At 54.7% G+C, this 14,558-nt stretch overlaps 1 protein-coding gene across 11 annotated transcripts in view; it reads left to right on the forward strand.

The window, feature by feature from the left end:
• IQSEC1 (IQ motif and Sec7 domain ArfGEF 1) overlaps positions 1-12,999 on the forward strand; it is a 372,084-nt gene extending 359,085 nt beyond the window's left edge. For 5 of the 11 annotated variants that reach the window (XM_059390419.1, XM_059390416.1, XM_059390423.1 and 2 more), the window contains exons 11-14: positions 689-850; positions 1,607-1,783; positions 7,192-7,241; positions 8,543-9,624. In XM_059390419.1, coding sequence (XP_059246402.1) covers positions 689-850; positions 1,607-1,783; positions 7,192-7,241; positions 8,543-9,103 — 950 coding nt within the window. In that variant the 3' untranslated portion in view covers positions 9,104-9,624. Of the gene's footprint in view, positions 1-688; positions 851-1,606; positions 1,784-7,191; positions 7,242-8,542; positions 9,626-10,729 lie in introns of those variants that run through there. The other 6 variants (XM_059390414.1, XM_059390415.1, XM_059390418.1 and 3 more) reach the window with 3 other exon arrangements.
• Positions 13,000-14,558: the final 1,559 nt, after the last annotated feature.

A 14,558-nucleotide genomic window follows, 5' to 3' on the forward strand; every position in this document is an offset into this window, starting at 1 on the left:
TCTAGGCGTTTGAGTTCCCAGCGTTGACCGAGGTCTGAGCAAGAGTGGGATTGGTATTTGAGCGAAGAGCCTACAGACACCCACTGAAAAGAGAGGTGCTGCCAGGGGCCAAAGCCACAGGGACCCTGTGAGCTCAGAAGTGGCACCAGGAAGGTCTGAGCAGAAAGATGCTGCCCTTGGCGTAGTGCCTTGAGCATAGAACGCCCATGATACATGCAAGGGAACGAGGGTGTGGAGGCCATTTGGCAGAGAACAGAGCTCAGTGTACCCTGAAAACAGTCTGAGGTGACCAGATAAGACTCCCCACCCAGCACAGGACACTACCTCTCACCCCCTCTGGACTCCAGCCCTGGCCACTTTCTCAAGCTGCAGGCAGTGACCAGGGACCTTGAATTGAAGGGTCCAGCCTCCATGACCTTCAGGCTGAGGAAGAATGGGGGCTCTGGCTTCTGCTTAGATCAGCCAGATCTGACCCTGACTTATAGATGGAACTACAGGGACCTAGGCTGGAAGATGAGGATTTCCTGGCAGTCCCTGTGGTCTGCTCTGCGGATGCCTTTCCTTCCCGGCTAGACATGTCCGCTGAAAGCCTGGCTCTCGGACTTCTTAGTATTTTCTTGACCGGGAGGGAAATTGCAAAGATCACACAGGGACCCATGGGTTCTTCTCCTCTCCTCCTCCTTTGCAGACTACCCCAATGGCATCCGGCTCACATCTGCTGTCCCCGGGGCAGACATCAAAGTGTTAATAAACTTCAACGCGCCCAATCCTCAAGACCGGAAGAAGTTCACTGATGACCTACGGGAGTCCATTGCCGAAGTGCAGGAGATGGAGAAGCACAGGATAGAGTGTAAGTCGTGGGCCCCTTGGAGAGGGACAGCCAGCAGCCCCGGCTTATCTGGGAGGTCTCGCGGTAGACTCTGGGAGGTCTCCCCTGTCCTTCCCAAAGCCCTACGACAGGACCGCCCACCTGCCCGAAGCCAGAGGAGGCGGCATGGCGGGCAGGGCAGCAGAGGCCTCCCTGTGAGAGCCGGGGCTTCCGTGGCCAGGCCCATCCTGCTGGTGGGACCGCATGGCATGTCCCTTGAGGGCCCCGGTTCCCCGGTCATCCCAGAAGACCAGCTTTCCCAGCGTGCCAGAGCTGAGCTCTCTGCACTTTGGTGTGGTGATTATTTGTCTTCCACGTCAGGGCCCAACTGACCAATGGGGTCAGAGCCAAGCCCATCCCCTGGGTTCCAGCAAAGCTGATTATAATCCTTTTCTTTCCTGGCTCCAGGCCTCAATCCCTAGAGACACATGGCTATCTCCACCTTTGGCCACCCCCTCCCGAGCCAGGCTGGGTAACCCCTTGGTTATCCTCAGACCAGGCTCATCTCCTCGTCTGCCCTCAGGCCTGCAAAGTGACTGTCTTTCCTGCAGACCCCAAGGCCCGTGCCCCTCCAGCCTCCTTTCTAGGGTTTCCTTCCAGCTCCCTTTTGTGAAAGGCAGCATTCGCACCTTCTCTTTCCCAAGACAGCCCTGGGCCCTGACTTCTCCCCAGGGTGCGTTGCCATGCCTGCCCCCAAGGCTGTCCCCTCTCACCAGTCCCTCTCCTCCTCTGTTTCAGCGGAGCTTGAGAAGCAGAAGGGCGTCGTGCGGCCCAGTATGTCCCAGTGCTCCAGCCTCAAGAAGGAGTCGGGCAACGGGACACTGAGCCGGGCCTGCCTGGACGACAGCTATGCGAGCGGGGAGGGCCTCAAACGCAGTGCCCTCAGCAGCTCCCTGAGGGACCTCTCCGAAGCGGGTAAGAGCCGGGCCTGGCCCCCCTTCCTAGCCCAGCGCACGCAGGACTCAGACTGGGACGCTGGGGCAAGTGTCGTGTGCCAGCAAGGGCCTGCGGTAGCGGCCAGTGGCGGCGGCAGGGTTCCAACTGAGCACTGCCCTGTGAACGTCCCCAAACTGTAGCAACACCTGACCACGCAGAGCCGGATTCCCCCAGAAACAGGACCCACTGGTTAAGGCAGAACAGCCAGGAGGTTACCCTCATTCTCCCTTTCTCCTTCTAGGGGTTTCATTTATCCTTTTATTTATTTTCCGGAAACTGCTCTCACACAGAGTGAGCCAGGCCCCGCTGATGGATGTGTCCCTTGTCCTCTGTGCTGCTGCGTCCCTGTGTTTTATGCTGATGAATGAAATGGAGTGAAGCCCTCTAAACTGTGTCTGGAGCCCCCCTCCCGCTGTCCCTGGTCTTGCTTCCCTCACACAGGTCTCCCTTTCTGGGGAACCCAGGCCCCCCCACACCCAGCCCCGAGGTGGTGGCCACGGCTGCCCCTGGGACATCAGGGGAGAGCCCTGGCAGACTGTGGTTTTTGTTGTTGTTTCTTTGTTTCTGTGTGTGTTTATTTGCTGCCAGCCTCTTAACACCCAAGCCAGCAGCATCACTAAGCCTCCCAGATTTCCCAGGGTGGAGGGTGTGCCTAGAGAGCCTCAGGGAGCTTTGCTGGCAGCCCTCGCCCAGCCAGGTCCTCTGAGCTGAGGCCAGCCGCCTGTGAGTGTTGCTCCAGCCCTGCCTGGCCTGCATCGCTATCAGAGGAGCTGTGGGTGACAGGCCTCCCTCGCCAACCCCGTGTTCCCCGGTCTCCCCTGTCCCATCTAGCCAGGCAGCTTATCCTGGGAGCCTGATTATAGGCCCTGGCTCATTGGAAGAGACCCTGTCAGGCCGAAATCGGCCACCTCCCATCCCAAGGGCTCACCCAGCCCACCCTGCCTTGGGCACTACCTGGTGGCCAGCTCTGGGCCCTGTGACAAGAGCCCGCCTGGGACCCCATCCCAACCCTGTCCCACCAGCAGTCCTGCCCTCCTGCGGCTTAGCCATTGCCCAGAAATTTGGGTTGGTTTTTTTTTCCTTTCTTTTTCTTCTTCCTCTTTTTTTTTTTTTTTTTTTTGACTTTTTTTTTTTTTTTTTTTTTTTTTTTTTTTTTTTTTTTTGGTCTTGTCATATTTTTTTTCCCATGGTAAAAATCAGAAATCCATTGCCAGCATGAGGGTTAACCCAGAGTTTCTCAACCCCAGCACCCTTGACATTTGGTGCTGTGGGGGGCCGTCCTGCACTCTGCAGGATGTTTAGCAGTGGCTTTGGCCTCTACCTACGGGAGTCCAGGCCTACCTCCCCCAGTCATAACAGTCAGTAATGCCTCTAGAAATTTCCAGGTGTCCTCTGGGGAGAGGGGGGCAAAAATCACCCCTTGTTGGCAAAACTGCCCCTGGTTGAGAACCGCTGGTTTTCCCTATGGCTTGTTAAACCCAGCTCAACAATACCGGACTCCTCTGGGCCTCTGCAGGCTGGGGGCTGGAGCCTCTGTTTGAGTTTGTGCAGTAGGTAAGCTCTGGCCTCTCTTGATACCTAATGCAGTGCCTGGAGGGCTGAGGGGCCATGTGCAGCCCCTCAAGTGACTGTGACTCTGTTGAAACTGAGGCTCTCGCCATGGCCAGAGTGGCTTTCACAGCCAGCCACGTCTCTTCCAGCTCCTGGGAATCAAGGAGAGCTGCGTGCCCAGGCCCCTGGCCATAGGACAGACAGAGCTCTGAGGTTCGGCTACTTTCTGTTTATTGTTCCTGTTGCCACTGTCACTGAGGCATTCTGAACTAAGAAAACCTCTAGGGATAGAGTCTTCCCCTGAGATAATGAAAAAAGTCCCCAGGGAAGAAAGCCTCCACTACCCAGGAAGCCAGGAAGGCAAGGCACAGGTCCCGGAGGGCTGGCAGCTGCCATGGCCCCAGACTAGGAATGGGCCACTTGGGATCTCGTGAGGGAGGCTGGCCAGGGTCGGCAGCCATCCCAGAAGATGCTGGGCTCTGCGGCTGGAGACAAGGAATTCCATGCCCTGGACTGGGACTGGGTCGGGGTGCCGCTGTCCAGAGGCAGCATTACTCCACCCACCGCGGCCCTCAGCAAGATGAGCTCGTGGAGAAGAGGCGAGGTGTCAGGGGCACCGCCTCCCCTCAGGCAAGCTAGCACTCCGCAGTTGGCGTGGCACCACTCCTGAGAGTAGCTGTGATCACACATCATTCCAGGAGACGACACACCTCAGATGGAGACCTTGGAGACCCAAGAGGCCGTTATAGCTTGACCCTCGAGGAGACCTCCAGGAGCCCTTGACATTCTGAGAGTAGAGGGAGGGGCATGAGCTGGGAGGCCCCTACCCGACACCCTCCACAGGGTCTTCCTTTGCCTGGGACCCCGTGCTCATTCAGAGTCCTGCCAGCCTGAAATCAAGGACCTACGAGGACCAGGGGCACGGGTGTGACTGAGCCTTAGCCCCTGGCCCAGATCAGTCAAGTCATGGTTGACACTCCCCGGCAAGTGCCCCACATCCTCCTGCCCCTTCCCGGTCAAGCTACTCAACACCAGTCTCCAGGAAGAGGCTGTCTCCCAGAGGACATAGGACCCACTTGCCCTTGTCATTGCTCCTGGGCTTAGCTGGAGACCTTCCATGTTCTGTACTAAGGCAGCCCTCCGAGGGGAGAGCTGGTGGCTCCTGGCGGCCAGTGTCCAAAGCAGCACCGGCTCAGCCTCCAGCATCGTTAAGGGCCACGGGGTGAGACCCTGGGTTGAGAGCCCTTGCTGTACCCTGTGCTGACACTAAGAAGCAGGGGAAGGATGTGGAGAGCCATGCTGGGGGCACCTTCCGGATATGGTTCCTAATCCTGGCCCTGATTGACCTGGCAGGGCCTGATCTGGCTCTAGGAGAGACACCAGGTGGGGTGGGGCGGGGCTCACCTCTAAGATCCCAAGAGAGAGGGAGGGTACCTGGAGTTTGGAGTGCAGGTGAGGGATAGTGTGGATGCAGGGGCGAGAGCCACTGTCCTGGCATACAGTGCCTCCATGAGTACATAGGGTGTTCTGTGTGCACTCCCCCAGACCCGGGTCTACAGTGAGTCTGTGGGGTGTGCCTATAAGTAAGGGGCTCTGGGACTGGACTGCCGAGAGCTCTGTAAGGATACCCCACATCTCGTGCTGATTCAGAAGTTGAAAAGGTGAATTCTAAGAAACTTAACATCACACAAAGACATCCAAGATAAAACCGTCGTGAAGCCTGGCCCACCGGGGGCAGGAGAAGGAAGAAGAGGAGGGTTTTGTCCTTCTTCAGACCAGATACCATATGGAGCCCTCAAACCTAGCTCCAGGACCAGCTTGAGTCCCAGTGGGAGAAGCAGGCCAACTGGAAGACATTGCTGGGCACCGGCAGGGGGGTCGGGGGTGGGCTGGCCTTGCTCTGTCCCCGGTTTTCAGTCAGGGGAGCCCTCTAGGCTTAGAGGGGCCAGAGAGCTGACTTTAAAATCCCAAAGACAGCAGAGACCTGACTCGGCATTTCTGCGTGGGGCCACGGTACCCTGAGTGTCTGATGCTCGTGTCCGGCCCACTCAGAAGCAGGGGCACGCTCATTTCACAGACGCAGAAACCAACGTAAAAAATCAAAGGAGCGCCAGGTGGAATCACCTCCAGCCAAAGGGCTTCCTCCTGGTCCATGTCTCTGGACTGCCGTTTTGAGACAAAAAGCAGGAAGGGAAAAAGGTCAGCCCGTCTTCTCACACCAGCCAGAAGATGAGGATACGTGACCTTCATCTTTTTTCCAGCTAGGAACAAGGGCCAGGTCCTGTTTGGTTCTCTCCGGTCCTCAGAAACCGGTAGAAAACCTTCTTGCCCTAATCTTCTATGTGGCCCTGTCCTGAGCAAGTTCTGAGGCTCGCAGAGTCCAGCAATCTCCCAGCGGGTACTCAGGTTTGGGGGTTGGCAGGCAAAGCAAAGGGACCAGATGTGCCCCGAGTCTGCTGTTGTGTGCCCAGGATCAAGGTTGTATCCCAGGCACGGTCCAGTACACTTGGAAGCCATGGACCCACAGACGCATTCTCTCCACCCAGCACATGGTTAGGGTGTGGGCCACAGAGAGGCAGGTAGCAATCTTTCCATCTTCCAGGCTCCTAGGCTCAGCCTGGGTTCAGCTTAGAAGGCAAGCATGGCCAAGCATCCCAGCCCCAGAGGTGGACAGGCAGACCTGAGTGTGAATCCTGCTCTCGGGAATTGGGCCAACCAGAGCATCCGTCTCCTCCTTGGCACGGATGCCTGACCTGCATGGTCCTGGGGCTTGACCAAGAACAAATATGCTTGGCTAATGGCCAGGTCTGCACAGATGGAAGCCTACAGAATGTCAAGTGGGAGGCCCTTCTCTGTTCCTTCCTGAGAGCCCGTTGGAGACCAGACCCCAAAGCTTGGGCACCCAACCGTTCCTGCCAACCTCAGCGTCCTGCAGAAATCCATGGAGACGGTCTCCGGAGGGACTGGGGAGGCCAGGGTGAGCCCTGGGCCTCCAGAACCAAGAAGGAGACCCAGCCTTCCTTGGACACAGCCAACGTGTATCGAGTACCTGCTATGCGCCCTGTGCCGGGGATATTTCAAGCCGTTGGCAGGGAGCACTCACAGCTGAGGGAATGCTTTGTAGTATTCTGGGGTTGGAGGGGGGTGGCTCACAGACAGGAAGCACAACCCTGGGCCCTCCCAGCAGCCTTGCCCCTGTCTCCTGCCCCTGGCCAGGGCACTGCACAAACCAAACAACAGACTCCAGAGGTACGGGCACCTTTGAGCTTCCCAGGAGGAAAAGACAGGATGCCAAGCATAGTTTCCTCCTAACCATCAAGCCCACCCTGCCTGTGAGGTGGGGTGATGTATATGTATGTACGAATATGCATATACATGCGTGTATGAAATCCACGCCAAGTCACGGCTATGTAGGACCACATTTTGTTTGCTTTGAGCCATCATAGGAACTGCCCCTGTCCGGTCGTCCCCTCCTGGCAGGCGGCTAGGGTCCCAGCTGGGCACATGCCTCGGCCCACCTGGAGGCACCCCCTGTCCCCAGCGGACTGCCAGTCTAGCAGAAGGGGCATGGAGTTGGGGCTGGTTGGAAAAACATTTCCTTTTTTCTTTAAACACCCACGCACCCACCCCCCCCCTTTTTTTTACCTTGTTACTGCCCTGCCACCAGCTTCCCAGCAGAGCCCGTCCTCCAACCCTCACCCTGGCCGGCAATGGTGCTGGCGGCGGCGGCGGTGGCGGAGGCGGTGGCGGTGGCGGTGGCAGCAGCTCAGGGCCAGGCAGGCGGCGGCCCGGCCTCGTGTCCGTGTCTAACCTCTGGTATTGCATGTTCTGGGCAGGGAAGCGAGGGCGTCGCAGCAGTGCGGGATCGCTAGAGAGCAATGTGGAAGTAAGTAGGAAGCGCCTCCGTCCAGCTGGCTGTCGTGTGTTGCCTCCCCCATCCTTGGTTTATATCTGTTGTCTTTTTTTTTTTCTGTTTTCGTTTTGTTTTGTTTTGCTCTTCCTTCCCCTACTGCACAGAGGCGCAGACACGCCCGCCCTCACCCCTGCCTGCCTCAGCCCCAGTGCATGCCAGCTTCTCCCGCCTAGAATCGCCCGTGCCTCTCACCGCTTGTTTGGGCTGGACCCGTTGGGGGGGGTGGTTCTGGATTCTGTGTTTTAGTTCCCGCTTAACCCTGTCCCCAGTGGCTCCGAGCATGGTTAACATCCCAGCTTCCCGGCACCCCCCCCTCAGGGTCCCCGCCTGCCAGCACTGTTCCTTGGGGGGGAGGCACCACCACCAGGCGCCCACGCACCCTCCAGCCACGCTGCCCTGGGGGGAGGTTTGCCGGTCTCTTGACTTCCATGCTCCGCCATCCCCATCGCTTCCTTCCTGGAGTTTCGATTGCTGTGTGTCTGCAGTCAGGGCACCATGGACTTGGCTTAGCTAGCTCGGGGGAGGAGAGCCGTGAGAGCAAGAAAAATTCCGAGTGGATTTCATGAGATTTCATTCATCTTCCAACCATCTCTATATTACTGTTCACATCTTAACCTCAGCTTGCAGACCTTTTTGTTTCCTTCTTTTTCCTTGTTTGGTTTGCAGTAGGTAGCTGCAGTGAAATGCCTAGGCAGCCCCCACCCACCCAGAACAAGGGTCCCCAAGCCCCCTCCTGTCCCTACCACCAGCTTCCCAGAAACCTCGGGGCCCACACAGGCAGAAAAGTTGGCCCTTGCACCTGTGGAGAAGACCCAGGAGAGTATAGGATGCAGTTTCAGCAGGAACGGAGTCCTTCATGCACACCAGCCCACCCCACTCCACTCCGCACATGCTGCTCACAGGCACCCCAGGCCAGTTGTTCCGATCCAAAAGTTCAGGCCACCTTCCGTGTCAGGACGGGAGCAGAAGTCACACTTGTGCTGCTGCTGCTGCTTTGACCAGACCGGAGGAGGGTCCCTCGTGCCCTGACCCTCCCCATGTCTCAGTGGAAGGCCGCTTCTGAGTCCCTGCCGGCCCCCCAATAGCAGCATGAGCCGAGGTGAAGCTCACGCAGCCTCACCCAGCCCTGCCCTCGGCAACCAGTGAGTTGAACTAAGACCTAGCAGTCAGTGGGTGGACTTTTTACATTACAAAAAAGAAAAAGAAAAAAAAATCATTCTGACATAAGTGCTTTAAGATCTTTTAATTTTGATTTCTATGAATTTCCTTTTTAGGGGTCCATCATTAGCAGTCCTCACATGCGCCGGAGACCTACATCAACACGAGAGTGTCCATCTCGCCCACACCAGACTATGCCTAACTCATCCTCCCTCCTGGGCTCCTTATTTGGGAGTAAGAGAGGGAAGCCCCCTCCCCAGGCCCACCCGCCCTCAGCCCCTCCCCAGCCGCCGCCCCACCCACCGGGCCTGCCCCACCCGCCGCACATGGTGGTGGCCAGCCATCACCAGGGGCCTGTTGAGGGCCCGCCGCCAGCCTCGGTGCATGGGCACCACAGCCAGTACTGCCACATGCAGCAGAACCCGCCTCCCTACCACCACCACCACCATTACCACCCCCCCCAGCACATCCAGCATGCACACCAGTACCACCACGGCCCCCACGGGGGGCACCCACCCTATGGGGCCCATGTGCACAGCCACCCACCGCTGCCCTCGGCCCATGCCGGCCACCCGGGCCATCCGGGCCATGCAGTGCACCACCACGGGCAGCCGCCCGCCCCGCCGCCCCCTACTAGCAGCAAGGCCAAACCCAGCGGCATCAGCACAATTGTGTAGACAGCCTGGGATGGGGTCCCAGACTCCGCGGAACAAGTGCACACCACACAGCCACGCCCAGGGGCGGTCCGCCTCAGACCAGGGCCCTTCTCTTTCCACCTCCTCTCCCCAACACCCCCCCGCTCCCCGTGGCCTGGATGGAGCCCCCTGAGCCCACGGGGCTTGCGCTGTAGGGAACAGAGCTCCCGATCGCACTTAGCGTGGGTGTCCCAGGTTCCATCCACTTCGACCCCAGGGGTGGGCCTCGGCCACCATCAGCCTTGAAACCGGGGCCACCGGCCACATAGATGTCGAAATGCCCCCCCACTCCAAAGCAGCACTCAGCTCTGCTCCCTAATTGTACACACATATGAAAACCCAGCCTAGGAAAAGAAGAAACGAGACACAAAAACCAGAGACAGAACAAAACAAAACAAAAAAACCCAAACTTGCTGCATTTATTGCTCTTTTATTGACAATGGGCAAAAAATTAAGTAGACCTGATATGGTTGATGAAAATAACGTAAGTAAACTTTATATAATATAAATATATAAATATATAAATATATATATATATATACTGTATAGGTAGTATTTGTGTGTGAAAGGAAACGTCTCAGTCCACAAAATTAGCAATATAGACTTTATGAGGAGCTCCACTTACCTGATAGGAAGACAGTACCTTACATGAATGTGTGAGAGAGAGTAAACCAAAAACGTAAATGCTAGGAACAAATTCAGATACTTCCATATTTTCATAAAAAGAAGAGAAGTCCCTCCAGGACTGGCTAAAATCTTTACGCAATCATTACTAACTGTGCCAAGTAACATAGCATCTAACTGTTTAAAAAGTCCAATATTGCTTTGTATAAATCCTTATTTTATTAACAGAAAACTATCCTAAGTACTCAGTATTATAACTGCTCTGTTATTTCAGGTAAGCAAATAGATAAAAATACAGTAAATCTACAGTAGCAACTCGGGACAACTAGTTAGGAACTGGTTGTTCGAGGATATTGGTGACACAGATTCTTAGACACTTTAATGGCTGCGATAACTGTGAATTCCCATGATCCATATTTCTTTTGTATGCATATGATTTAATGCACACTCATTCAGAGCCCTCCGAGGGGGGCACCCATCCACGGCAGAAGTGTTCATCTCCAACATGAAAACGGCCAGCTCCCATCCTCGTCTCCCCAACACCATAACTTACTCATCCTGTCTCCAAACCGCAACAGGCACCAGCCCCCGAGCGAGTTTCTGCCAGGAACCGCTCAGAGCGAGCCCGAAGGCTGATTCTAGCATGTAGCAACCCAGGGCGGTGTGTGTGTTTCCCATTTTGTTTTCTGAGTGGTAGCCGTGATCATCGTGATTTCATGTGGCCGTGTGCTAGCACAACCCCCCCCCCCCCCTGTCATCACCGTGGCCCCCCACCCTGACCCCGGCTGACAAGTGCCGGCCCTCGCCAGCGACGCCCTCCCCCGTGCTGCCTTCTCATGGTCCAGTTAGCTGCCAGGGCATCACATGACTCTCAGCTGTGCTCTTGTCGCTTCCGTGTTGTGGTGACACCATCTGCTCCTTCGGGGCCGGGCGCCACACGCGTCCGGTTATGTGACTGAGTCACCCACGGGCCGTACTTTGTAGTTTCAGCCTTTCGAGCCACTGCAGCCGCCAGTGCTGTGCTCCTAAGCCGTGGGACCCGAGGACTGCCCCCACGGCCCCTGCCCCGGTGGAGAGCCCTTTCAGAAAGGGCGAAGCTAGTGCGGGACTCTGCGGGCCCCGGGCTCCGCGCTCCGCGCTCCGTGGATGGCGTGGCGTGGCGTGCCGTGGCCAGACGGCAGGACGACCAAGGGGAGCTCAGCCGGCGGGCCGACCGGGGCGGGGCGGTGGGGGATGCAGGGTCCTGCCCATTTTCCTCCCCACCCACCCCTTTGTCATATCATCGGGGTCACCATACCAGCAAATCTGCAAACCGAGCACTTTGTTAATCTCCACAGAGAGCAAATACAGCAATCTAGAGTTTAGCCTTTTTTTTTTTTTTTTTTTTTTGGAAGTGTGACTTTAACCTGCCCACCTTTATCTTCCCATCAGTGTCATGTTTCTCTCCCAGGCCTCTGCCTGGAAGGAGAGAAATCAACAGCACGGGTGTGTCTGATTTGGTCCAGGCCAGGCTGGTGGGAGGCTCCCCGCTCCCACTTGCCCCTAAATTCTTAGGTTTTCCTGCAGAGTCAGGCTCCCCGAGGCATTCTCTGTCTTGCAGTTTAAAGGATGTTGTTCTGACCAGGAAAAGTCAAATTGTACTGCATGCCACCCGGCGTCAGTCCCGCGAGGCCACACTCTATGTATTGTGTATTTGCAAACTATATCAGTGTTACTGTTGACAAATAGTTGAAGTAAAGTGGTAACATATGAAATATGTTGGCTTTTCTTCACCCTCTGTACCAATAGTAAAGTCTAACTGTAAACTCGAGGTTGTTCCAGAAAAGATACAGGCTATTTGGCACCAGATTACCCTTTCCGAAGGGATGACCATGAATGAAAAACAAGAGAGGGAGGTGGGGGTGAGGGTGGTGTGCTCTGTCCGTCGCTGTCCTTCGTGCTCCGCTGGCCATTCAGAACCCTCGCCTCCAAAGCTGCCATCCATGTGTCCTGAAGCTTTGTTGGGCATCCCAGGGCCTGATCTAGCAAAAGGGCACTTCTGGAATGAATTCCGTTTCTCCCCGTGTTTCCAACTGGACACAGTGTGTTGGGCTCAAGTCAGTGGGTTTCCTCACTGTGTTATATTTACAAACTTATCGTGGGAGATGCTTCCAGAAGGTACATTGTTCTATTAAGGAGGCTGGAGCCACGCTGCCAAGTCTCATTTGGGCAGCGAAAGCCTCTGGCAAGTTGCTGGGCCCCCCCCAACCTGCCCCCACCATCCCCAGTGTTGCTTTCATGGGACAGTTCCTTCTAGACATGGCCCTCCACAGAGTCGCAGGTGTGGGGGCCTGTCATCCACCCCACCCCCACCCCTGGGATAGGCTGCAGGATGTGTGTGTCATCCCTCACCACTGTCAGGACACACTTGTGACATTTTTCTCAAGTTGCACAAATTGTTGCAATTGAACAGACCTTTGGGCAGGAGCAGGAGACCCTAGCAGAAGTGGCTGAAGATCTTTTCTGGGACAACAATCAAGTCATGTCTTTGTATTTTTTTTAAGTTTATGAATGAATTGTACAACAATGTAAAAATAAAGTTCATCCTAATATGTGCACATCTCGCTTAAAAATGTCTTCAGTCATCCAGTGTAGAGCGATTTTTTCCATCCCCACGCTGCATGCAGCAGAAGCCTCTTTTTCTCTAAAACGAGCTGAAAAGAGACAGCAGATACTTAAACATGACCCTAGGTGTTGACTCAGCATTCCATATGAAGCTGTGTCTCTACAGGTAAGCATGCATCTTACAGTTTTCGTTGTAAAATACCATCACCCTTTCTGCCCGCGAAAGGAGTAATTCTGTAAAGTGTCTTCAATCACAACAATAATCAAGGAAACAAATCCAGTGTGAAGTGGGGGTGGCGAAAAGGGACAGGCGGGAGGAGCTGTGTACCCCTTACCTGGCGGGCGCACCCATTAGCCTACCTGCGGCCACATCAAGGTCCCATGCAGGACCCGTCTCCTCCTGGGAACTGTCGTTCACCTTCTAGTTGTTTTAAACGCTTAGCATCAGGTCTCGAACGTGGACCGCTCAGAGACTTCGAGAGACAGACACACCGCTCCCACGAGGCCCAGCGCCTGCTGTGTAACTTTGGGCAGGAAAGGATTGCTTTTGTTTCTATATGCATTCTGTTTGTGAGTAGTAGCAGACTCTATTGATGTAAAACCATAGCTGTGATCATGTGGAGAAATCGAATAAATCCTTTAAAACTCTCGGGTTTTTACTTTTTCTGAAAAGTCTAGCTGTTTCTCTGTCGAGCAGACACAGCTCTCCAGCTGAGCCCTCGGCCCCGTCCTTGTCAAGACTGCCGGCGGCAGTAGCTTTCTGGAAGACCCGGGACTGACTTAAATCAAGGGTGCAAGATAAAGGTATGCGTCACAGCATAGGCACAGATGGAACTTTCCAAAGGGATTTATAATTTCCAGCCACTTTCCACACATTTGGTAGTTCCATTGAGTTAGAGAGGAGCTGGCTCCTTTGGAGTGTTGAGGTGGACTGGGAATGCCATGGGGGGAGCCCGCCCCCAGATGCTGGGGGAGAGATGATTTTATGAGGTCAAAGCAGCCCGTTTTTCCATGCCATTATGAATGCGATGTGCAAAAACCGGGGAGGTGTATTCTGGCGTGCCTGTGAGAATACGTCGGGCTCGTATGATTTCTCCTTTCCCAGAACCAAAATTCAGCTCCAGAGAATATTGTCTCAAAGTTAATATTTTTGTACCATAAAGTAAAGTAAAACTGGTAGATCTAATTTGTAGAACCCAAACAAGGTTAATTTTAGGGACCAAAATGAACTGGGGCCCACCCCTCCTAGAGAAGTGACTTGGGACCATAAGAGGTTCTCAGATTTCTGTGGCCGGGCACTCCAAGGCTCACAGAAATTCCCAAAAACACTTAGCCAGCTGTAGTTTTGTCTGATGCCACGACTCATGCACGGGGCCACCCTCAGCAGCTGCTTGGTGTAGGTGAGCGGCTAAGATGGGGCTTGGTAGTGATGATTCTCTGGGTTTTGCATTTGTCTCCCCCCCACCAGATTGTGAGCTCCTTGGGGGCAAGGACTGCATCTGACCCACCTCTCTGCATCCAGTGACCGGCACAGGACTGGTCTTGTCAAAATACATGTGAAAATGAACTGGTGGTTGCAAGGGGGTGTGGGAGGCCACAGCAAAGCCAATCTTAGCATGTGTAAATCACCACCACCCTCAAAAATGTATGGAAGCCTGTTTGCTCAGCCCTTTGCTACCCTTGACATGAAGAAGTCTGGCTGAGGACATACATGACACGGTCAGACTTCTGCAAGAGTGGTTCATACTGGCCGTTTCCAGCCCCCACACGCTGCACATATTTAGCCCTCATTTTACTTGACCTCTGGGCAGCTTTCAATTCTGTTCACACATAGTCCTTTTTTTAAATTACTTTTTAAATTAACATATATTATTTGCCCCAGGGGTGCAGGTCTATGAATAATCAATCTTACACAATTCACAGCACTCACCATAGCACATACACTCCCCAATGTCCATCACCCAGCCACCCCATCCCTCCCACCCCAATCCCCCATCAACCCTCAGTTTGTTTCCCAAGATTAAGAGTCTCTTATGGTTTGTCTCCCTCTCTAGTTTCATTTTTCCCTCCCTTCCTCTATGATCCTCTGTCTTGTTTCTCAAATTCCTCATATAAGTGAGATCATAAGATAATTGTCTTTCTCTGATTGACTTATTTCACTTAGCATAATATCCTCTAGTTCCATCCACGTCATTGCAAATGGCAAGAT

Source organism: Mustela nigripes, chromosome 2, assembly GCF_022355385.1.
Source record: "Mustela nigripes isolate SB6536 chromosome 2, MUSNIG.SB6536, whole genome shotgun sequence".
NCBI lineage: Eukaryota > Metazoa > Chordata > Mammalia > Carnivora > Mustelidae > Mustela > Mustela nigripes.